The sequence below is a fragment of the Trichosurus vulpecula genome, chromosome 3 (genome assembly GCF_011100635.1).
Source record: "Trichosurus vulpecula isolate mTriVul1 chromosome 3, mTriVul1.pri, whole genome shotgun sequence".
In the NCBI taxonomy this organism is placed as follows: Eukaryota; Metazoa; Chordata; class Mammalia; order Diprotodontia; family Phalangeridae; genus Trichosurus; species Trichosurus vulpecula.
Genome location: NC_050575.1, coordinates 382,869,878 through 382,895,857, shown reverse-complemented (window position 1 = coordinate 382,895,857; position 25,980 = coordinate 382,869,878). Strand labels below are relative to the sequence as shown.

At 35.8% G+C, this 25,980-nt stretch overlaps 1 protein-coding gene across 2 annotated transcripts in view; it reads right to left on the bottom strand.

Annotated features, from left to right (window-relative positions):
* USP10 (ubiquitin specific peptidase 10) overlaps nucleotides 1–25,980 on the bottom strand; it is an 84,976-nt gene that overhangs the window by 4,322 nt on the left and 54,674 nt on the right. For both annotated transcript variants that reach the window (XM_036750518.1, XM_036750519.1), the window contains 8 exons: nucleotides 13,519–13,610; nucleotides 12,866–12,975; nucleotides 12,411–12,466; nucleotides 12,016–12,119; nucleotides 10,519–10,618; nucleotides 9,668–9,842; nucleotides 5,170–5,335; nucleotides 557–701 (listed from right to left, as the gene is read on the bottom strand). In XM_036750518.1, the coding sequence (XP_036606413.1) occupies nucleotides 557–701; nucleotides 5,170–5,335; nucleotides 9,668–9,842; nucleotides 10,519–10,618; nucleotides 12,016–12,119; nucleotides 12,411–12,466; nucleotides 12,866–12,975; nucleotides 13,519–13,610 (948 nt within the window). The remainder of the gene's footprint in view (nucleotides 1–556; nucleotides 702–5,169; nucleotides 5,336–9,667; nucleotides 9,843–10,518; nucleotides 10,619–12,015; nucleotides 12,120–12,410; nucleotides 12,467–12,865; nucleotides 12,976–13,518; nucleotides 13,611–25,980) is intronic.

The window sequence follows — 25,980 nt, the reverse complement described above, 5'->3', positions numbered from 1 at the left end:
TCTACCTTTAATGACCATAATAAAATAAAAATAAAACCTAAACAACGAATGATAATAATATACAAAGTTAAAGCACGTTTACAACTTTTCCAATGTCTACCACCAGAATAAAATCAGGAAAATAAGAACAAGGTCCTCTTATAAAAAGTTTTCAATTTTTTAAATGAGAAAATGCAGGATCAGAGTAAATATTAACATAGCATAATGATGAACAATAACTAGACATTTCCCTAATCCAATTTTGCACTCTTTCAAAGCAAAAAAAAATGTAGACTATGGTTTGCTAACTTAAGAAATTTTCCTCTTTGAGAAAACTTAAGACATATCCACCAATCTTCCTCAAGACAATATCCAGTATTCAAAAATACAAAATAATATTCAATCAGAATGTTCATGTAAAAACCTAACAGGATTTAAAAAAAAAAAAAAACTTTTTTCAATGTTAACATGAAAGATCAAAACAAAGGTCTTAAATCAATATATCTTTAAAATATCCTATCTTTTAAAAATATCTTTAAAAACTTTACGAAAACATGTTTCCGATATTGAATATTACCTCTGCTAATTTCCAAGTCCACAGGATACTCGATATTCTTAATAAGCTTTTGACACCCACCAGTCTTCTCATACACAAACCGTTTGAGGTGTAGAACGAGAACAGGGGGGAGCTTTTCCAGGGTCACTCTCCGACTAATCTCAACCTAAGACACAGAGGGCAAGTGAATGCATCATGCCTGTCTGAAAGCAGAAGACAACCTGTTTGCTAACTGATGATCCCTCATCTCCTACAACTGTCTGCTTTGAAATGAGATGTGAAACAATCCCTCGAAGTGCTTGAGTTGCTTAGGGCAATAACGAATTTGAGACTGAAACCAAAAGGAATTAGAGAGAGAGTGACTGATTCCCTTTGCTAGTGAGAAGTCTGTCTGCTTTAACATTGCCATGACCCAGCCTCTCTCTTGAGCCCACACACCTTGTGACAGCTTTACCATGGCTGAAGAATTAGTCACCCGCTGCCAACCTGGAGGTAGACAACAAGAAGGTTCTCAAACGACACCCATTTGCTCTGTCACCAGTTGCACACTCTAAGCTTTTCCAGAAGTCCACATACCACAAATGAGTTGGACCCTAACTTCTGGTAGAGCCAAAAGAGCAGCACAGTTCCAGACAAGTGGCTAAACTGCATTGGGAAAGGGGGTTTCCATAGAATAAGACACCAGGTGTGAATCTTCCTTTTTCCCCTGCTTTTTTTCTCTCTCTCTTTACTGGACCTGTGACTTCTTTGGTCTGGGGAGCTGCCAGCAGGCTCCTGTCATTTGCTCTGAAACTGTGGTGCTGAAGCTCTACTAGGGACTCAAGGAATTTCAGTGACTAGCCTGGGGTCACACATCATAGGCAGGGCTTGACTCTCAAGACCAGTATTCTGCACCAGTCTCAAGACCAGTCACATACCATGCTCCTCCTCCTAAACAATTATACTTGTTAATACAAACAAAAAGTGACTGGAAGGGGGAGAGGGAAGGAAACGGGACAGTGCACTGTGAGTAAGGAAGCTCTGCCACCAACTGCATGCAATCACTTGGGCAGTCATTTCTCCAGCTTCGGTTTTTTCTCTGTAAAATGATAGTTGGACTGAATGATTTCTGAGGCCCACCTGGACTGACCTTCTAGGTATAGGTCTAACAATGACTGCTGCTTTTATACTTGGCTGCGTTTCTACCACATTTCTCTTTAAGATACACCTTTTGTATTACAGTAATGTTTCTGTACACCTACCAATCCAATAATTTTTTCGTATTTTAAATGATTTTACTGCTTTCCGATCTATCAAACCTTTACTCAAAATTTTAGATGGTAGACTCTAAATAGAGAACAGAAACAACTTTCAGATGACAACACAAAATTCCAAACAAAAAAAAGCCCTTTAAAGACATTAGCCGCCAAAAGGAAAAGGACCGTCATTTAACATTTATCCCCAATTCTCTTTACTGCTAATTAGGCAATGTGTACATCTAATACCTAAAGGGGGAGGCTCTTGGAATTGAGCTTTTGTGTTTTCTCATAATCATGTCTTAAACAAAGCAGGTGCTTAACAAATCGCTGACCAATGAAAAATATTAATGCATTTATTTTACCAGTTAGTAAAAGATAATAATTTAAAAAGATAATAATAATTAGTAAAAGATGATAATAATTAAGTCATAAGAAGTGAAAAACCACTATGTCAGTTACATCATCTGAAAAACTGGTTTTAACATGTTTAAATGTTTATTTCATACCTTGGAAGCAAATATCTTTTTACTAAAATATTTTTGTATCCTATAAATAAAATTATTTTATACTAAACTTTTTCTCATTTTCTTATTCAGTTTTTCATGTTTTCATTAAGTCTCACGAATTTCAGAGGGCACACCTAGGTGATGTAGTCGATAGAATGGCAGACCTGGAATCAGAAGACTCTTCTTCACAAATTCAAATCTGGCCTCAAACACTTCCTACCCATGTGACTCTGGCCAAGTCACTTCACCCTGTTTGCCTCAGTTTCTTCATCTCTAAAATGAGCCCGGGAAGGAAATGGCAAAGCACTCCAGTATCTTTGCCAAGAAAACCCCAAACGGGGTCATGAAGAGTCAGACATGATTGAAAAACAATTCAACAACAATTTGAATTTCAAGTTACAGTAAACAATTTGTAGCTAAAGTGAAAATGGTCTTTTCAGATATAGTACTAAGCATAGTTTAATCCTACGAGTCCCAGATCCTCACATTTATGAAATAATTGTTTTAGAGTGTAAAGTATACTACCTGTTCAGTTCTCAGCTAGATTGAGTGCAGCTAGTACCAGAATAAAACGTAAATGGAAACTGTTTAACAAAATAAGTAAAAATACAATATATCACAGATAATGTTAATCTGTGGTTTTCTAAGTCAGCATGTGGCCTGCAGGAATCTATTTCTATTTGACCCGACTTTAGGCCCTAGAGACAAAAAGATACCATAAAGGACCTTACAGTCTACTAATTGAGAATATGGCATGGCAACAAATAGTATGGGAAAGAACAAAAGTACTACAGGAAAAACTGACTAGGGACAAAATAATTTCATATATACATGTGTGTTTCACATATGCATATAATGTATGTTTGTGCATGTATGCAGATATAACAATAGCATATTCTATGTATGCATATGTGCCTATACACATATACTCACATGGATATAGACATACATGCAAGTGGGTAACCCTTCCCCACCCCCCCACCCCCCATTTCTGCTGGGAGTTTCTAGATAGGCCTCACATAAAATATTAGACCTGAGCTAGGCTTTCAAAAAAGGGGATTTTAATAGGTAGAGATAATGCATCTGGGCAAAACCCGTAGGAATAAAAGGGATAATCATGATGATACTAATAGCTAGCAGTGATACAGCATTTTAAGGTTTGCAAGGTGCTTTGCAAGTATTATCTCACTTGATTCCCACAACCTTGGAAAGGAGGTGCTATTATCATCCTCATTTTACAGAGAGGAGTCAAATGAGTTGCCCGGGGTCACACAGCTACTATGTGTCTGAGGACAGATTTGAACTCAGCTCCCCCTAATTCCTGGTTCAGCACTCTATCCACCGAACCACCAGCTGCCTTTTGAATACACAAGATTCAAGAAAACAATATAGAGAAAGGAGATCAAAGGATAATACTACAGAACAGATATTAGTTCACTTTGACTAGAACATAAGTATTCATGACCAGAATAGGGTCAAATAAGGCAGGAAAGATGGCTTGGAATGAGGGTAAAGAATCCTCGGCTAAGGAGTTTGTAGTTTCCTCTTGCAAGTACTAAATAAAAAGCCATTTAAAGCAATTATTGAGTAATCAATTAACTGTATAGGCCACATCACACAGAAACCACTGTAAAAAGTAGCAGCATCTTATTTTTGTTCAGCAGCACAGATTAAATTATAAATTTCTTTTTTCCTCACTTTCCATTCTTCACATCTTGAAGTAGTCTTCTCTCCCTAAGCTGTGGTTACAACCTTAGAGAACCCGGATGATGGAAACATCTGTTTCTTTATGTGTGTCAACTAGAATGAATCACCAGGTTCACAGAACTTCTTAAAAAATCAAAATGGAAAGGAACCTTGGCTCAACCCTAGCTCAATTTTCTCCTTTTACAAAAGAGAAAATTAACCCTATTTCTCTGGGATAAAGTATAAACTCTTCCGTTTGGTTGTCGACGCCTCCTACAATCCTGCCCCAATTTTTCTTTCTGGTCTTGCTTACACAATATGGCCCTCACCGTGTTCTCTGGTTAAGCCATGCTGGCCTTCTCTGTTCTTCACACAGAATCGGCACTCCATCTCCATCTGTGCGACCTGACAATGGCCATTCTCGAAGCCAGGAAGGAATGCCCCACCTCCTACCCATCATCTTGGAATCCCTTTATTCCTTCAAGATGCAGATCAAGCAATATCTTCTTTCTATCTGAAGCCTTTATGGATCCCTCCCAACTCTAACACCTTCAGTAATCACCTTGTCTTCTGTATATCTTTAATATGTATATGCTTGTGTATAATTTTATCTCTGATAGTATGTAAACTTCTTGAGTAGGAATTAACTCATCTTTTGTATTTGTACCTCTAAGGGCCTATCATACTGCCTGGCACATAGTAGGAGCTTAATAAATGCTTGTTGATTGACTGAAATCCAGAAAGGGAAGGTAATTTAGCCAATGTCATACAATACCACGGGATCATTGAATGCTGGGAATCTAAAACTGAATGCATGTTTAATTCACATTAAGGAAAATAGTAAATGGCATTGTAATGAATCCAAGGGAACCTGAATCTATTGGGTTCCGTCTTCTTAGGTGAGGCTAAATTAGTAATATAATGATTACAATAACAATAACAAGTTATTGGTAGTTTTAGGGGGAAAAGTGAAATCAGACATGTATTTTGGATAAAAGAATTAATCCTTTCATATTCTCTCCCCTGGAGATCTAATTTTTAAATTTCAACACCGACAGAATTGTTTTGAACGATCTGGTGTAATGGCATAAACAATGAATTGCGAGTTGAATCTGGGGACCTTGGTCCAAATTCTTGCTCTGCTCTATTCTCCTGGCTAGCCCAGGGTTCTCTCTCTCACAGCTTGTTGTCCCTGTGAAAATACCTCTTGCTTGGTTTTTGTGGTATATCCCTGGACAGACTCTCTTGCCACCAGACTTTCCAATGCATCTTGGACTGTGTGGATCTTCTCAGACTGGATATCCAATTGCAAGGTAAAAAATGGCTGCAAAGTAGCAGATTCCTTTGAACTCTGCTGGTAAACTACAGATCTAAAAGAATAGAAAAACAAAGATTATAGAAAAATATAACTTTTGCCACTCACTACCTCCTGAAGCTAATCATTAAGGGGGAAAGAAGATACAAATTATTTATTTCAAAAGACCAAATAACCAAGATAATCTGAAATAGAAGATACCATTTCCACCAAGTTGAACGTTACTGACTCCTACAAACACTTTCAATACACTTCTAAATCTCTAAATCTTTTGAAAGAGAGCGGACTTCCTGCAGACAGCATAAAACACTTGGGAGTCAACCTGTCAAGACATACCCAGGAACTATATGAACACAATCACAAAACACTCTTCACACAAATAAAGACAGAGCTAAACAACTGGAGAAATATTACTTGCTTGTGAGTAGCTTGAGCCAACACAATAAAAATGACATCTCTACATAAATTAACTTACTCTCAGTGCTATATCAATCAAACGACCAAAGAATTACTTTATAGAGCTAAAAACAAAATTCATCAGGAAGTAAAAAAGGTCATTTATCAAGGGAATCAACGGGGAAAAAAAGTGAAGAAAACCAGCCTAACAGTACTAGGTTTCAAACTGTATTATTAGGTGGCAATCATGAAAACAATTTGCTAATGTCTAAGAAACGGCGTGTTTGATTAGTGGAATAGATTAGGCGCACAGCCCAGCCGTAAACGACCACAGTAATCTAGTGTTTGATAAACAAAAAAAATCTACATTTTTGGGACAAGAACTCACTAATTGACAAAAACTACTGGGAAAACTAGAAAGTGGTTTGGCAGAAACTAGCCATAGACTAATATCTTACACTGTATACCAAGATAATGTCAAAATAGGTATGTGGTTTAGACATAAAGATAATGATAAGAGCAAATTAGAGGAGCATGGAAAAATGTGCCTATCAAATATATGGATAAGGGAAGAGCTTATGACCAAACAAGAATCATAAAGGATAATGGGAAGTAAAATGGATAATTTTGATTACATTAAATTTAAATGTTTCTTGCACAGACAAAACCAAGGCAGCCAAAATCAAAAGGAAAGCAAGAAACTGGGGGAAATTTTTACAGGTAATTTTTCTGATAAAGGCCTTATTTCTCAAATGTATTGGGAACTGAGCCAAATTTATAAAAATAAAAGCCATTCCTCAACTGATAAATGGTCAAAGGACAGAACAGGCAATACTCAGAAAAAGAAACCAAAGCTATCAAGAAAAAATGCTCTAAATCATTACTGATTAGAGAAATGCAAATAAAACAATTTTGAGAGGTACCCCTTCCACCCATCAGATTAGCTAACACGACATAAAAAGAAAATGATAGATGCTGGAGGGGATGAGGAAAAAGGACAATAATGCATTACTGCCAGAGTTGTGAACTGATCCAACCATGCTGCAGAACAATCTGGAGTTATGCCCAAAAGGCTATAAAACCATGCACACCCTTTGATCCAGCACTACCACTTTTAGGTCTATATCCCAAAGAGATCAAAGAAAAAGGAAAAGGGCCTATCTGGACAAAAAATATTTATAGCAGCTCTTTTTGTGGTGGCAAAGAATTGCAACTGGGAGGAATGCCCATCAATTGGGGAAAGGTTGAATGAGTTGTGGTGATTGTGATGAATACTATTGTGCTCTGAGAAATGATGAGGAGGATGGTTTCAGAAAAACCTGGGAAAATTTATGTGAATTAATACAAAATAAAGTGAGCAGAACCAGGAGAACACTGTATATACTAACAGAAATATTGTAAGGATGATCAACTGTGAAAGACTCAGATGATCCGATCAAGACAATGATCTGGGGCAGCTAGGTGGCGCAGTGAGCAGAGCACCGGCCCTGGAGTCAGGAGGACCTGAGTTCAAATCCGGCCTCAGCCACTTGACACACTTACTAGCCGTGTGACCTTGGGCAAGTCACTTAACCCCAACTGTCTTCCCTTCTCCCTTCCCCCCCAAAAAACCCAATGATCCAAGACAATTCCAAAGGAACACGACAAAAGATGCTTTCCACCTCCAGAGAGAGAACTGGACTCGAGTCAGATTGAAGCATATTTTTTCTCTTTATTTTTCTTGCTTTTAATATTTTTTTTGCAACATGGCTAATACAGAAATATGTTTTACATGGCTTCACATTTCAGGAGGGTGGATGAACACATTACTCCAAGTAAGGAAGTACCAATTCTACCATGTTTTCTTAGCTGTATTTTCCATTATATTTTTCCTATTTCTGATGCTTGAGGTGGCAGGGGTATAGGAGGGACACCAGCAGTTGACTTGATATTAGATGCTCTCTGTCTCTCATCTTGCCTCAGAGACAAAAAAAAAACCAAAACATTCTAGTAGTTCAACATGTAATACTATTTCTGTGGTCTGCTGGGTGACTAAAACTGAACATGGTCTTAAGTACAAGTATCTCTTCCTTTATAAAACAAACATGATGATGAAATAAGTTAATTATTTCCCTTGATTTGTTTCTATATTTAAAAGAGCCTTGTCCATTTGAGATTAGTGTCATAGAACAAGCTAACTCAGTTCTACCGTGTGCAAAAAAGCTTAAGCAATACCCGGTCTCTCAGATCTGAGCGACTTAAAGTCATGAGGACAGCTTTGACTTTGCATTTTCTAATGATTCCAGCAAAATGCACTGGCATTACTGATGTTTGTTTTTGTTCCTAGATTGGATCACAGAATTTTGAGCTAGTAAAGGGTTTAGAGATCATCTAGTTCAAACTTCTTTTCTAGAAAGAGAAACTGAGGTTCTCAGAAGAAAGTGACTTGCCCAAGGTCACATGACAAGTAAGTAGCAAAGCTACTCATTCCAAATCTACTACTCTTTCTGGATCAGTTACATCTCCAGGTCTTGTCATAAACTGTAAAATGAGAGAGTTCAGCCAAACTCTGTTGTTCTTTCCAGTTCTAAATCCTAGAGTGCCTAGTGAGGCAGAATTTAATTTCAACCTAGAGGGCCCACTGGCATGCCCCAGGGAACCGTGTTTAGGCCTGTGATATTTCTATCAGTGGTCAGTATTTTTAATGTCTACAAAATGCTACACACACACACACACACCATGACCCTCCCAACCACCCTGGAAGGTTTCTGCATTTTACAGATGGGTAAACTGGGTCAGAAAAACCCAGATATTCCTGAGTGCTATGCCCACAGGTCTACCAGCTTTGCCAGAATGCCCTCCTTATGGCAAGTTTCCAGGTGACACCAAGCCAGTAGGGAGAGCTAACACACTGAGGCAGAGCCAGGATTTAAACACACCTAATGAAATTAAAGTTGATGGGGATAGATGTGAAATATGGGTTCAAAAGAATAAACTTCCCAAAATTTAAACGGGGGTGGGGTCGGTATAATTGCCTGAAATGTGTCTAAACAAGGTCTCAACTACAAGCTTCCAAGGAGCCCGCAATGCTGCATTCATAGGGCAGAGCTTCCAGGCAGAGGTGGCAATGTCTGCCCCATCTCAGGTCACACCCAGAAAACAGTTCTCTGTCCCACACACCACATTTTTGGTAGGAAACTGATGAGATGGACAGCATTCAGAGGAGAGGGAGCAACCAGGAGAGTAGAAGGCCTTGAGTTGTTCTTGACACATGAGGACTGTCTAATGAGACTTGGGGGAGACAGGGCATTTGTGGAACAGGAATTAGACTTGTTCAGTTCGGCCCGGACAGGATGAATAGGAACAAGTGGTGAAAACTCAAGAGGAAAATGTCTGACGTTGCAAGGAGATATTCCCCAAGAATTAGGGCTATGCTGAAGTGGAACAGGCTGCTGCAGAAGGCCAAGCCATTGAGGTCCCCTTTGTAACAGCAAGGCAATAAATCTTCTATTCTGAAGAGCAATAAAAGCGTTTTGGAGCCAAATAATATTAAGAAGTCAAAGTATTGTGAGGCTCTCACTCACTAGAAGAGTGTGTGTGAATCGACTAGACGAGACTCTGGGCAGCCGTTGTTAAGAGCTCCCTGACTTTGAAGAAAACCCAGATGTTGGTGCTTCTCTTTTTGGTAACTATGAATACCTCTCCCAAGATCAACGACAGAAAACTTTATGAGCCAAGCTGATGGACCACCATGCAACACCTGTGTACTCTTCACACCATGCTTGCTGACCATCATCCACACTTGCTCACTTTCTTTCACTGATACCAGCCTGGGTTACTGATCAGCCCATCATGATTCTACTATTTTGCCCCCTAGAGAATGCTCAGCCTCCACCCCTCATGTCTTCCCCAGGGACCAGGGTCTTAGGATACACTAAATTCCATGCAATTCAAAAAGTCAAAGTACTGAAGCAGCTATATAAATGGTAAATCTTTTAAAAAGATGATGTACCTTATGTGTCCCCCAAAGATGCCAGTAATTGGAGTCTGAATAAAGTCAGCTTGCCGAGTGACTGATGTTTTGTTCCGGGGGCCGACTTGTTCCCACTCATCTTCACTACCTTCTCCTTGTCCCTGTTCATCTTCAGGTATAGACTGTGTCTCAGGTCCATTGGAAACTGAAAATTCTGAAAGGGAAATATAGTTTATATTTTCGTTTATAAAAAAATGTTAGTAAAATTTTTAGCTACTTAAAGACTTCTAGTTTAAATTTTTAAAAACTTTAGTCAATACACAAACTACCTAATCAAAATAAAAAAGAAGAGTTGATGTTTCTCCTTGAATTTATTTTGAATGCACATATTATTTTTAAGGTAGAGGTGCTAGAATTCAAAAGATAATCATTTGGAATATGAACTTAGTTTGGTGGAAAAACCTCAAAATTCAGCTTTAAAAATTTTGTACATTAACTAAAACTGGTTTAAAAGTACAAATATTCTGACAAAAGCTTTGGAAAGTATTAACATAAAATGGTGTTCAGATTTTACTGACCTGGGATATTATCTAACATTCACACCTTACATGTGGCATGTACTTCAAGTCTGTCAGTAATGATGACAGCACCTTACGTTTCTTGAATATATTTCTTCTCCAGAAATAACATTCCTTTTGAATACTTTGTAAGACAATTTTCTAGAAGTAGGCCCGTAGCTAGGATCACCAGACATTTAGTAAGTAAACTACTGTTTTTTAAGGAAGGCAAGAATGGTGGGAAAAAACAGCCACCAAACATTTATTTGAAACAATTCTTGGGAACTTTCTCAACATAGTTTTGTGGCAAATAGAGCAATATGGATAGCCTACTTTCATTATTTGGTAAAAGAAGCTTCTTTAAATTCAACATTTCTTCATGTAGTCCATTTAGAATAAATCCTAGATATTCTTCAGCATCTTCCTGTCGACCCTAAAAAGAAAAACCAAGACTTATCACTCTCAAAATATTTGCAAGGTATGCAGCAAACTATTCACCTCCCCATCTCTCCTTTTTGAGGAAACAAGGTCATCTATATTTAGATTCTGAATACCCCTTTGGGAACTTATATCTGATCTCAACAGGGTACGGGAAAATGTGTAAACCTTGTGTCAGGGATTCAGGATTATAAAGCTAGAGTTGCAAGGAACTTCAGAAGTCACCTCGTCTAACTTCCTTATCTTTTTTGTTTTTTTAAAAAATGAGGCAAGAGAAAAATGGAGAGGTTAAAGAGGTTGCCTGAGGTCTTACAGGTAATAAATGGTAAAAGCTGAGATTTGAACATAGTCTGTCTCAATTCCATCACTCTTTCTGTTGCCACACTGTAAGAATGCAGAAGGACTAGAAGGGATACAAAAAGGTGGTGAATTGGTGATAACTAGCTCCATTTGAGATCAAATATCTATGAAGCAAGGTGACTTAGTGGAAAAAAGTATTGAACCTGGACTCAAATCTCACCTCTGACACTTACTGGCTGCCTGACTATGGGTATACAACCTCTGAGTCTCACTTTCCTCAACAATAAAATGACAATGTATCTGTAATATTTATCTCACATCAGTATGTGGCTCTAACAAGATAATTTATATAACCAGCTTTGTAAGTGCTATCTAAATATTAGCTGTTAGAAACCCTAAAATAAATGCAGATATAATATGTTAAAGAATTGATTTCAAATGCCACCATAGTTCCTTAAATAATTAGGTATTTAAAATTAAATTCCGAGTAATCCAAAGCATTAAGTTCTGCACTGAGGCAGGTGCCTATTAGTGTACTGTTACATTACAATGTAACAACTATCCATCTTTCTCTTTCACTGCATACCTTGATCCAACTTCAGACTTGTGGAATAAATGCGTTTGTTTGTTTTTTTCCCCCTCTGAATAAATACTCCTTAAGCATCAATGATCCCACACTGATGATTCTAGGCTACACTTGAATCTGATCCAAAGTCCTGGTATTCCTAGTATTTAATCCAATGCCAGAAAGTATTTTTTACATAGAAGACTAACAATCAGACTGGCAGTAAATACAATTAGTAATCATAATAGCTCAGATTTATAGGGCACTTTTAAGGTTTTCAAAGAGCTTTACGAATGGCTCGTTTTATTCTCAGACACCCCTGCGACACAGATGCCATTATTATTCCCATTTTATAGATGAGGAAACTGAGGTAGACAGGTTCCGCGATTTGCCTGGGGTCACAGAGCTACTACAGTGTCTGAGGCCAGATGTGAAATCAGGTCTGCATTACTCCAGGTTTAGGCTCTATCCACGGAGGCCCCTAGCCACCACAACTTAATATTAAATACACTAGAGAAATCTCCAACCTTTTCAGAGATGCTTGACTTGATAACTGTCAGTAGTCTATATATGTAAGTGGGTTCAAAGGCAGCTCCAGGGCGGATATCCCTCACTATCTTATCGCCAAGAGCTACAAGAGAAATAAGAAACAAGATATAAAAATTAAAGCATATTCAGAAATGGAAGGAAGCAGTTACAACAAAAGAAGCTTGGTTTGCCTATTTCAAAACCAGGCATATAACAAGTACTTATTAGTTGTTGACTGATTGATATGTACCCAGATCTCCTAACCTATAATGAAGTATTTTAAATAAAATGAGAATATTGTTTTATAAGTAGTTTAAATTAAGCGAATTTAGTCCTTATCCTTCTCTATTATTCATTTTCTATAATGAGAGTATCACTTAACTAATCAACTTACCTTGTTTGGCTTTTGGAGGTATTGGCATATTGGTGAACTCATTCATTAGTCGAACACTAGAAGTAAAATGAAAAGGATGTAAAAAATGCAATGGAAAGGGTTTTTGGATGAAGTTTAATTCCACATCACAGAATATCATATTAAATGATACTTACAACCAAAATAGTCCCTAAAAGCCCAAAACCAAGAGAAATTGAGCCTTCAATCGATAATTCTTCAGAACCATCTCCTTTATGTCTATTTTTGAACATGCTATTTTTTTCCATAATGGTTTTAAATACCTAGCCTCTGGACACAGTGGCCAAAATTAATCCATAAGCTCATAAAACAGGCATCACAATACTCAAAAGAAATGCATATTCATTTTCAGAAAGCACATAATCCTGTTAAATTACTCAGTCTCTTAGTATAAAAGACAAACCACAGCAATAAACACTCCTAAGGACACTACTTACAAACTGTCTATCATGGGTGTCGATGTGCATGGCCGCTGCACTTTGGAATACAATGGAATGAACTTCATTAGATGATACATTGGGGGGCAAGCCACCAATGCCTGCAGAGTCTAGATGACAGCATTAAGGAGAGATAAAGGAAAAGCAAGAAATGATCTTTCCTTAAGACAAATCAAACTCACAATCACTTAAAACTTCCATAAAATAAGAAAATCATAATGGTTCAGTTTTTGAGCACACATAAGGATTAACCAATCATATAATCTTTTCCCTTTCTCATGCAAGTCAATGTAAGAATTTATTATGAAAACAAGATTGTACATATAAAATGTTTTTAATAAAAATTCTAGCTGATCAAAAAAGTTTTAATTCCATTTCAATCTGGTAAATCCACCCTGATTACACATGACTAGTGATGAGTAAATCAAACTTTGAGCAAGCTCCAAATGGAAGGAACCTCAAAATTTTGATTCAACACATCAGTCTTGGTTTATCATCATTTACAAGCTAAAGGAAATCAAATCACACTGAAATAGCTATCAAAATATTTTTTAAAATAAGTTCATAGTCCTCAAGTTAAGCGCTCCTGGATTAAACTGAATAGAAAGATGATTTGGGAAAAAAAAAGGTAAGTAAACTTTGGGAAAGGATACAGCATTGATGTAGCACCAGTTTCCTTTATTGATCAGTCCCCGGGGTTGCAAAGATACTGGTTTATGTATTAGCGTTACATTTTCTAGTAATTCTGTAAATTTAAAGATAACACACATTTAATAAATGAAGACAAGTGTCATGTAAGTCAATTTTTTCATTCCATTTTCCAAAGTCCTACCTTTAATAAATACATACACAAAATGGAAAACATTAGTTAAGTTGCAATTATTTTTCCCTATAAATTTTAAAAATAACAATTATTTATTTTTGGTAGAAACAAAATTGGAGTTAACTAAAAGAAGAATGTAACTGCCCAAATTTATAATCTTTTTAACTATTCTACACTAATTCAATTTTATTTTCCTAATGAAAAGCATCTTTTTTTCCCCTAAATACTTAGTTACTGTCTATATCAATGATGTCTAACTCAAAATAGAAATAGGAATCACTAAACCACACATAAGGATCCCTGTGGACTGCATACTGACTTAGAAAACCAAATATTAATGTTATCTATGTTCTATTGTATTCTAAGTTATTTTGTTAACTGTGTCCCAATTACATTCCAAATAGTTTCACCGTGTCTTGGGACTGCATGTTTGACACCTCTGGTCTATATCACAGTAACATACATAACAAGATTTTAGATGTTCAAAGAACAAGCATAAAAACTGCTAAAAAACAAATAAAAACTGTCAAGACCTTAGTATTTCCCCTCAAAAACCCAGGATCATGGGACTTTACGCTATCAGATCCTCCAGTAGAACTCTGAAAAAACTGAAGCCCAGAAAAGTTAAAACTATTTGCCCAAGGTCACACAGATGGTCATAATTCAAACCAAAGTTAGGACTCCAAGATCAATGCTATTTCCATTATACCACGCTGCCTCCCTGTTTTAAAACTGATTTAGAAAAAATTCTAAATAGAAACATTTCTGATACAGCCATGCAAAGAATAGTATGGAATTAAAGATCAACTTTTTTCTAGAGACAAATCATTCACACAAGACAACCCTCAATTTAAAAACAACTGGCTTTCAAATCCCATCATACAAAATTTTGAGTCCAAAGTTACCACCATTTATAGCAGTAACTTCTCCCAGCTCCTCAATTCAGAGTGCATGGAGAGTGACTAACTTAGAGAGGTTAATTCTACCATACAGATGTTGGGAATATAATGACTTCTCTTGTACAGATGTATATAAAGTTAAAATTTATTGGTTCCTCCTCCACAGCCTCTACAACCTAACCCTCTCAACAGGGTGGACAGAGTAGTAGTGTTTTGAATTTGAACTCAGAATGCAAGTATAAGATTAATATAAGCTACTTTGAAATGTAGAGAAACGAATCTAACTTAAAAGTTTTTATTAAATAATTCCCTTGAAAGTCTGTAGCTTTTTGAATGCAGAGAACATGGATTAATTATACAATCTTCCCTTGACTCCCCCCACCCTAAGTATAAGCAATTATACAAATGTAAATTAAAATTCTAGTTATGGTAGGTTTTAGAATTTCCATTACTAATATAATGCTTTACAATTTTCCAAAGCACTTCCACATCTACCTGATTCTCCATGCTATAAAGTAGGCACAACAAATATTAGTATCCATGGGAAGCTGACTTGCTCTATATGGCAGCTAATAAGTGGAACAGGTTAAAACATGTGTTTGGGTTTTCTGACTCTGGCCCAATAACTTTCCATTATACCATATTTAACATGGGTTTTCATATTTTGCTGGGGACTGTAAAGGAGTGCTTTCCCTATAATGAAGACGCTTATACAAATTTTCCTGTGGTTACTAAGTTTGTGAAACTAACAAAGTAATACCACACAAGGCAGTATTCAGGAAATGGAGTAAATGAGTAGCTGATGTGTTTGTGACACCTGCCATTTCCACCTAAATGAGAATGAAGCACTTTTCATTTGTTACTTCATAACTGGGAACTTGTAGGATCAGTTCTATTGTACTCCCTGAGCCTTCTTCATTCCCTGAAAATTTTCTTTCCTTCTTTAGACCTTGGACAGAAATTTGTCTATCTCAGTAAACACTGTCCCAAATTGGTTAAGAAAAAATTTAATAGGCATAAATGCAAAGTCTTATAGTTTACATATCTATAAAAATGAACTGCAAACATATAAGATAGGGTAGGCATGGTTAAATAATATTTGCCTGAAAAAGATCTGAAAGTTTTAGTGGTTTGAAAATTCAATGACTCAACAGTGTGACATGGCAAACAATAAAGTTCATTCAATCCTAGGGTGCATGAAAAGGAGCATAATGTCCAGGATTAGGGACATGATATTTCTTGCTATACTCAGGCCTAGACAGACCACAAGTGTAACATTATGTTCAGTTCTTGGTATCACATGTTAGGAAGGAAAGCAATGAATTTATTAGGTCCAGAGATGAGTGCCCAGGATGGCAAAAGGTTTTAAGATAATCCCACATGAGGGTTAGTTTTAGGAACTAAGGATATTTAACTTGTACAGGGTGTTCCCAAAGTCTGGACACAGAGGCAAAAATACGTATTTTCAAGAAATGTAATGAAATTTTCAACATTTTATTTAATTGGAATAATAACAAATAACATCTTCAATATGATTTCCATCATTTGTGATGCAAAGGTTGATGCACTTTGCAAGAGTCACACGAACGTGATGCAATAACTCCACGTTGCTGTCAATTTTAGCACATTCACTCCTCGTGCTTTCAATCAAGTGTGTTGCATCTGTGATTTTCATTGAGTACACCTTCTCCTTTATACTCCAGAAAAAGAAGTCAAGAGGGCTAACGTGTGTTAATATTCTGATTAAATAAAATGTTACTGAAAATTTCATTCATTTCTTGAAAATATGCATTTTTGCCTAAGTGTCCAGATTTTAGGGATACTCTGTAGAAGGGAAGGCTGAAGAGAGATGTCATGACTGCTATCTGCAGGTACCTGAAGGGGCATCTTGTATACAAGACTTGTGTAGACATGTTGCATCTGGCCTAGAAACAATGGGCAGAAGTTGCAGAGATAAGGAACAACTTCTAACAATGAAATCTACCAAAAAAGGAATGGAGGGCCTCAGAAGGCAGTGATTTCCCTTTCATTATATATCTACAAAGACTAGATAAGCACTTGTCGAAAAACAGTAAAGAATCTTTGTTCAAGTATGAGTTAAACTACATAGCCTTCTGAAGTCTCTTCCAACTGTAAGGTTTGGTGATAATAATTACATTTCAGTCTATTCTGCTTTATCGTGACACTAATTTTATGTGGCGTTACATATAAAATACAGATATCTCACAGCATTAAAACTACATTATGCAATCATGGTATAGGTTTTGTATAACCGTACATGGGCCATAGATTTACCTTAATCTCACTCCCATTAGACAGAGTTCCATGAAGGCAGACAGGCTTTAACTTCTACCTTTCCCACAGTCTAACACAACACTCTGGACATAGAAGGCATTTTGGAAATGGATACTGAATTTATCTGAAACTTGTATTAATTAAAAGTGAGTTTTAGAAACACAGTCAAAATATTGTACTACAATCTAACAAGCGGACGTCCCATTCTCAGAAAAGGGAATTTACCAATTAAACAACACTCAATAAAAGACAACTTGATAACCTACTTCTCTCTACAGGAGGCTTAGTCCAATTGCATTCGGAAAAATTTTCCATCTTTGCCCTAAACTCAATCCCTTTTAATTCTCATTGGAGCAATATACTGCTTAGACTAGAATATATACTACACTTAAAAGTAACGAAACTGCCTATGTGCTTAAATTCCATTAATTCAAACTTAATAATTTAGACTCTTCTCTCTTACTGCCTGTCAATGAAATTTTACTTTTTTAAATAAATGATCATGTGGTCATTCTTTTATTGATCTCTTAATAACAATTCTCCACAGCAGCCAATCTAGACATTTATCTCCTACACTCCCCTTACTTGAGAAGGTTGAGGCCATGTGATACTCTGAACTTCCCTCCACTCTATAAAATTTCAAGAGTCACGAAACAATTCCCTCCAGTTTCAGAAAGCGGTACCCTCCTTGACAAAGTTAACTCCCCTATCCCCTCAATGGCCCTGCTCTACCAATCAAGCCCTTTCTGATGTTTCTTCAAGTTTGAACCTTTCAAAAAACAGGAAGCACTAAAAAATTATTCTATAAACAAACATGCAATTTTTCTACATATAGTGAGATCATGTTACATTTTCTTCATAAGAGTGAAGTTCTTGAGATGATGTATAAGATTGAAATCTTACCAAATATGTCCTACATGGGGATAACAATATCCAGAATTAGTTATTTCAAATAGGATCCTGGTCTCCAGAAACATCAAAATTTTAATGTACATATGGAAAATTTCAAAGGCAAAAAGACAATTTCTAGTTAAACTAAGATTTTTTAAAATCATATGCAAGTGCCTCAATTCTTCACAAAATATTTAAATGCAGTAAAATATCTATTTGGGAGGCATTCTGTTTAGGTCATAATTATCCAGGGGAATGACAAGATGTAAATTCAATGGTTCTACAACATTAAAATCAAGTCTCTGGCATCCCCTTGTGGTTTCTTTACTAACTGCAAACATGTTTCATCCATTTCAAGACGATGGTGTCAATTTACAATCTGACATAAAAGATCATAAAATCATAGTTATGATAACTAGAAAGAACTTTAGAGGTCACTTAGACAAAATCTAGAGATTAAGAGACATATCCAAGGTCACACAGGTACTAAGTGAAGGAGGAAGAATCGAAACACAGGTCACTGAACTACTCCAAATCCAATGTTCTATCCTAAACATATTTTAAAACACTGGATTCATTTATTACAGTTATATAGCAGAAGACTAATACAATTCTAATGTTTTTCCATACAGAAGAATCTTCTAAAAGAGAAAAATTGCTTCATGTAAATACCATACGGACCAGTGTAAAGAGAACTGAACTTGGAGTGGCAGATCTGACCTTAAGTCCCAGGTGCAACAATTACTAACTGCGTGATGCTGGGCAAGTCACTGAACCTCTCTAAGCCTCAATTTCTTCATTTTAAAAATCAGAATAACACTTATACTATGTCGTTTTTTGTGAAGAAAGTACTTTGTAAAATGTCAAGAGACACATAAATGTGACTACTGTTACAATCACTTTTCTAATTTCTTAAATGATAGAACTCAAACAAGGACTGTCCACCGATTACTATTTATACAAGGCAGCATGATATAGAAGAAAGTGCTCTGGTTTTGGAGACTAGGATCTGAATTGATTCCAAGTTCTGTGATTCATTGGTTGTGTGACCCTGAGCAAATCACTTCTCCTCCAAGTTTCTTGACTTTTAAAACCAGGATAATACTGCCTATTTCCCAGGAATGTTGGGGAGGATTTTATAAACTTGAGAAGTTAACAGAAATGTAAATTAATTAAAACATAAAAGGAAATTGTCCCTACTCAACCTTAAAACACAAATTCAATTTTAAAAGATTCTGCCAAGTGTCCATCAGTGTACTACACACTCTGAAATATTAAACTATATAGGACATACCCTCAAAGAAGCTTAAATATTCTCAACTGACTACTGATATCTTAGACCATTTGTTTCTTTACATTTCTTACTGAATTTTGCCTCAAAGTAAAACACAACCACTCATATATCTGAAATAAAACTCCTTATATACCACTTATCTTTCAATGAAATGTCACTACTTCAAATTATATGAACCCTTAAATTTTCCTTCTTTCCTCAAAGCATGTAATCAAATAATAAATACTCATCTGCATGAAAGGAAGGGCTACTACAGCAACAAATTTCTTTAAAGTGAATGGAAACATTAAGAAAATAGTTTACAAAGGGCTTTCATTTACAATGTAATCAAAGAAATATATGATACGAAAAAACGATGGACTAATCATGTGTTAAGAACACAAATAACCTAAGTTCAGTCCATATGCTCTCCTGGTAACCACATAATGTCAAGAGACACAGAGGAAAGCCTCCACTATATTTGGTGAATATGGACAAGAGTCATAGAGGGTGGGAGGGAATTGGTAGAAGAGGTCTCTGCATTAATAAAATCACAGTAGATCCACTCAAGTATCCAAGTTCACCTATACCATAATTTTCATTTGGTTCTCATGACAACCCTATGGCAAAGTCATAGCAAATAATAATAATAATAAAAAATAATATTCCACTTTAGAAAGGTGAGCTTGAAACTTAAATAATTTGTTCAACTATGATACAAGTAAACCTAGAATAACTCTCCGAGCAGTGCCCTTTTCATCCATTTCAAAAAGTTTATAGAATGTCTACTTAACGAAATATCACAGGAAAAATATCAACATTAATTCTTTAAAATTAAGCTTTTATTTTTTATAGCCTTCTTATGATTCTAAATAATTTCCCTTTCAACAAAAAGATTTAAAACTAGGCCAAAGGTTACTAACCTATTTAATATTTTAAATAGTAAGACCATTAAGAAGGTATTATGGTCTAGTTACACTTATGATGCCCATTGATTAGACATTTGCTTGGGCAAAATAATTACAAAGGCCACAAAATAAACAAGCTATGGATTAATATTGTAAGTGTTCACTGATGAATGTCCTCTCCACCTTGTGGTCAAAGAATACTACTGCACAAAAAGATGAAACATTCTCATGCTACCATTCAAAACAATCAATTACTGATTATAGGCAAACTAAGACAAATTTTCCTTAAAGTTTGCAGTTTTATTGTTTCCTTTGCTTAAATGAAGCTCACTATTCTACTGTGTTGAGCCTTTAGTTCAGTGAAAGAACAAATGAGTCTGAACACATAGTCAGAAGCACAAGGCAGAGTGATACAGGCTACTAAGTCAGGAAAGAAGTCAGTCCACAGTAATCAGGTGGGAAAAATATAAGAGAAGACGGAGGATACAGGACAGGGAATGAGGAATACTGGTATCAGAATCAAAGAGAAAAACAGATAAGAATAGGAGACTCAACAAGGGCAAGAATAGGGCAGGAGTGTAAAAAAAAAGTAAGGATAAGAACAATTCTATACAACAAACATTAAACACCTACCATGTCTAAGACATTGTTCTAGGTGCTAGCAAGAAAGTAAGAGAGAGGGATGTGGAGACAGAACACATGGGTATCATCAGTGATTATGAAAAGGCAAGGAAACAAGAGAGAGAAGAAAGGGAAGAAATTAGAAAAACAACCCTAGGTCAAAAGTTAGAAAAGGTTTATAAACCTTTAAATTCAAAATGAGTAGCTCTCAAGGAGAAATTTCCCTTAATTGTCCCCTGACAAGTGGCTGCTTGGTTAGTATTCTTATTGATGGGGAAAGAAAATCGGGAGGAGACAATAAACTGTGATATGGCTTACTGTATGACTATGAGACTTCTGGCATGATGATCTGATATAGCTCACATTTGTATAGCACTTGACAGTTTATAAAACGCTTTCTTAACAGCCTTGTGAGGCAGGTAATTCAAGTATTATTGTCCCCATCTGTAAAATGAGGAAATGGTAGCTCAGAGAGATGAACTGACCTACACAAGGTTACAGAACCCAAGCACCTCAACATCAAGTCAAGGTTTTTTCAGCAAGCTCTGATGCATGTTCTTCTTATTCAAAGATGAAGCAATCATTTATGTCTAAAAAGTAATGCATTCCTCCCGCCACCACTCTCCCCCATCCCCTACCCCTGCTCAAACAAAGAAACTACAAGATGTTAACTTCTGCATGGAATTTACATATTTTATACATCTTTGGCAACTCAGAGCCAAGTTACTTGGGATATATTTATGGTAACAAAGTATCCCTTCGTCAACTATAAACCTTAAGCTATGTCACGTGATCTGTACCTGACTTTGACCAATGCAAGTAATCAGGAGTTGACTATATTGACTTTTTATTTTGTTTGAGAGGTAGCATTCTTCCATTAGTACACATTTCCAATACCTTACTGGCAACACACTACAATTTTAATCAGCAACTCTATGTAGATGATACCACACATCTATCCATCCTTTTCAATGTACAATACCACCTAGCTGCAGAGGATTTCAGAAAAGGCTATAATTAATAGAATACTTTATACTATATAATCAAAAAAAAAATGAGAACTTAAAAATAATCAGAAACACAAGTGCTGGTTCAAACTACACTCAGTGAATGAAAGAGTTCAAACTCTCTATGAAATCTGCTGAAGCATAAAAAAATGCAGTCACTTGATGACCTATTTTTTTAATGTACACCATATACAGCTGGCGCACATTAAATTTCTATATATCATTCAATTAGTTATAATGAACTCTGTGTCACTTCTCAGGCATTGTACATTTTCTTATACAAACAGTAACATTTTGCTATTATGCATATTTTATGCATCTAAAATTGGCTTCCCCATCAAAATTAGGATTTAAAGGTCATATTACCATTTAAAAATCCATGAAAACTTCAGGTGCAGAACTTTCATTGATTCATAAGACTCATTAATTGACACGTAACCGACATTCAGATGTTCTTGACCTGCTTTTCTGTGATCTTCCTAACTGTCCAGAATATGCTCCAAGTCTCTTTCTTTTCCTCATTAACACACATTTGGTAGAACACGCTATCTTGGTCACCTGATCTGGTGAAGGACAGCAAAGTGACCAACATTTACTACTACCTACTGGCTATAGAAATAGCTTATGTCTTATGAGTGGAAGTGTTGAACTTTAGTTCCACGGAATAGAGACGCACACATCATAATTATCTTTTTTGGCAATTTTTGGCAAAAGAACACAATACGGCTTTGGTAATGTCTTGAACTACCAACACCTCAAATCTACAAGTGATTTTTCTAAAAACCACTGAAGCAACTGGGCAATGTAAAGATTTAAAATGAACTTCAACTGCTTTGTTCATTTTTAAGCCAAGAAGATAAAAAATATTTGTTTACTTTTGAGACTACATAGGTTTTTAAAAATTATACCAATGTAGAACACACGCTGGTAGGTTTTACCAAGGTGAAAAGGCTTTGAGTCTGTCCTAATTGACAAACCATGGGCTGTCCAAGAGAAAGCTTAAGTAAATTATGAATATGATATGACATTTTCATCTCTAATAATACAAATAAAGACAGGATGAAAGGCATCGTTTAACGAAAAGGCACTGCTTTATGAATTTACTTCTCTGGGACTTCACTTCCTTATTTGTAGGTGGACAGTCTCTACTTCAAGATAGTCAGACTGAACAGTCTCTAAGGTCCCTCCTAACTCTGATATTCTATGACTGCATAAGCTTTATTAGGGAATTCTAATCTCAAAGACATACAAATAGGCTCTAGTTAATGATGCATTGTTAGCACCTCGCCTCAAATCATAAATGACATACAGAGCAACAAAAACTGAACATCAACTATATTTCTTCACTGAACAAGTTGAATCATTTTTTTAAACATCAAAAGGGACCTTAAGAGATCATCTAGTTCAACTCATTTGTAAGATGAAAAAATTGCAGCCCAGAGAAGTGCCTTGTCCAGAAGTCATGTGGGTAGCTAAAAAAGAGGCAGAGGCAGTGCTAGAACCAGTTAGCCACTTTTCCTACCAATTTTGTTCTATTTCATTTAAACATTTACCAAATTATATTTGTTTCCTGTTAACTACATAGTTGACAATTCTTTTAAAGTAATCCAAAACAAATTTTGTCTAAGGAAATGTAAATTACAAAAGAATACCCTTAACAAGGTTAAGACACTTTACAGAATGGCTATGAGATGATGTGTCATGCCACCCCCACCTCCTACCCCCCAAAAAGTTCACCTACATGGAAATAAACAATGCAAACCTTTAAAAAAAATCCAATTTTGAAAAAAACTTAATAAAAAGATCAAACTCTAGTAAATACATCAAAGGTACAGCAAACTCTTCATTATCTAATGGAATAATGAGCAGTCTAAATGATACACTGTAAATATATGGTTTACTTATATATCAACATAAATGATTCAAAGTAATTGACTTGGGACAAGCTATTTAAGTTCATCTGGCTTCTCACATTGAACACCTGTTCAGCTGCTTCCTACTCCTTGCTGGAAAGTATAAGAAATTACCCTCTGAAGCTCTATCCTTCTATTCCCTTCCCCATTTCTCTTCTTTCTGGCTCAAGCCTTCCCTGGATATACCTTGCCTGGATATAAGAGGAAACTTAGTGTTTTGCTTTCTAAAAACCTTCTCTTCCAGCTGCTACTTCAATGCAGAATGCATAAAGGAAGTAACAGTAAATAGACACAATTGGTAGTGTTAAGGGATTTGGGAAGAGTGAATGATGTCAACAAAAAGATGGAAGCAATAATGGCAAGAAAAAACTATCAAGAGTTGATTGTAGTTGGCTTCAGGATACTCTGTGGTTTTTATTTCTTTTCCAAATAGTATACCTTTACATTTCGCCTTTATTTGGCCTCTGGTGATTTTGAAATTAGACTGTATTCCTCCCTCAGCACACACCAAATAATGTCAGAAAGGTGCTTACTAGACAGCAGGGAGGAGGAGCCAGTTAGGCATAATAATGGACCGTGGAAAATCTTCAAAAAGGATAGCCCATAAAGATAGTTTATACTTGACTTCAAACTAAACTCAAACAACAATAAACATAAAATTACAATGCAAGTGGTATATCCATCTTAATAATTTAATATAGGTCAAATCTCAGTACAACAAAAGTCCAAAAAACTTTCTATGTAACTAGAATTCAATATCTTATTTTAAATAAGTCGACTTGAAAATCCTAAACATTTTTGATGTTATGACCTTTACCTAAAACAACTTAAAATCTTCTCCACTGTAAAAACTAAACTGTCTAATATTTTAAACTACAAAAAGGGGAAACTTTAATGAAATAAATGTTCATGCTTTTCATGTCACTAGGACAGAATTAACATAATGGGAAAGCCATCACAGACCTAACTTTAAGAGAAGTTAGGAGAAAATTTTGAAAACTGCCATCAACTCATTACAAGTATTCCCAATAACTGACACAGAAAGACAAAGCAAGGGGTCTATGTGAAAAAAGAATTGTACTTTCAAAACACACTAGAGTTTTGTTGTCATGTGGCTTCCACAATTTGCATTATTTTGAATGAAGTTGAATAAATTTTTGTAAATTGCTACCAAGTATTTTTAATACCTGACAGAAATATCAAATCAAATATATATATACATATGTATGGCTCTTCTCAAGAAGTATGTCATAGAATTAGTTCACAGGAGTAATCTAACATCATAAAACTTATTTAGGTTACATAATTTCCCTTGGCAAAGGAGTGATAGGGGTGCAGGTCCAAAGACCAACATGGGACTTCCAGTGTATTTCCTCTTCATGTTAATCTCTTAGTAGACTCATTTCAAAAGAGGAAGCAGTATTAGTCTATTTCTTAATTATCTGAATGTAATCAACTCTGAACTAACAGTATATCTATTAAATGGAAATTTTTAAATTTCAAGCTGATTTCCCCTATATGGGCATCATGCTTCACAGGGAGTCTTCTTCAATTGTTGGTATCCAAGCATTAAAAAATTCTAATACTGGCCTAAACAAAACATGAGAAAAGTCAATTAAGAGCTGCTAAGAGAAAAGAAGGGAAAGAAATTAAACACATGCTAAACCTCACAATGAATTGTACTGGGGATATCTGATGAAGTTTTTTACTCTGAACCAGGATGACCAACATAGTATAGATCACAGTATTATAATCACATTTAGAGATAGAAAGGACCTGACAAGTTATCTAATCAATCCAACCTCATTTGTTTTAAAGATGAGGAAACTGAGGCAAAGGAAAAGTTAAATGACTAGCCCAGGATCAGAAAGGTAATAAAAGTAGCAGAGCCAGAATTTAAACCCAGTTCTTCTGACTCCAAAGGTCACATAAAAAATTTAAGACTGAATATAAAGCATTAAAAATTGAATGCTTCCAAAACTAAACATGCAAAACCGAAAAATGAAAGTTTATTTCACCTCAAAGGCATCTAGTTATGGAAATAACATTTGTAGAAAGTGACAAAAATAATAATTTTTGTAGAAGTAAAAGTAAAATACAGCTGGGAATAGGGTTTTTCCTCAGGAACAACAGTTCTGCTATAGGTAATGATTTTTACTTTGGTATCAGAAAGTCTTCCCTAGTTTTTAAGCATTTTTTAAATATCTGGTTCTAAGAATGCCATTGTACAAACCACTGCCCTTTTAAGTTTTATAAGGGCAAAAAATAAACTTTTTCTGTTTTATCTGTAATAATTGACACTGTGTTTAACTCAAAAGTATGATTCTTTTACTGATGTGGTAATGAAAAAGCTCACATTCACATCAATATACTCTGCAACTCAATAAAAACTAAAAGGTGATGATTTACAGGTTTTTTTTTTAAACAAAGTACACTGCTAAACGAAGTAGAATTAGTTGACTGAAAATGAGGGATTTTTAACAGG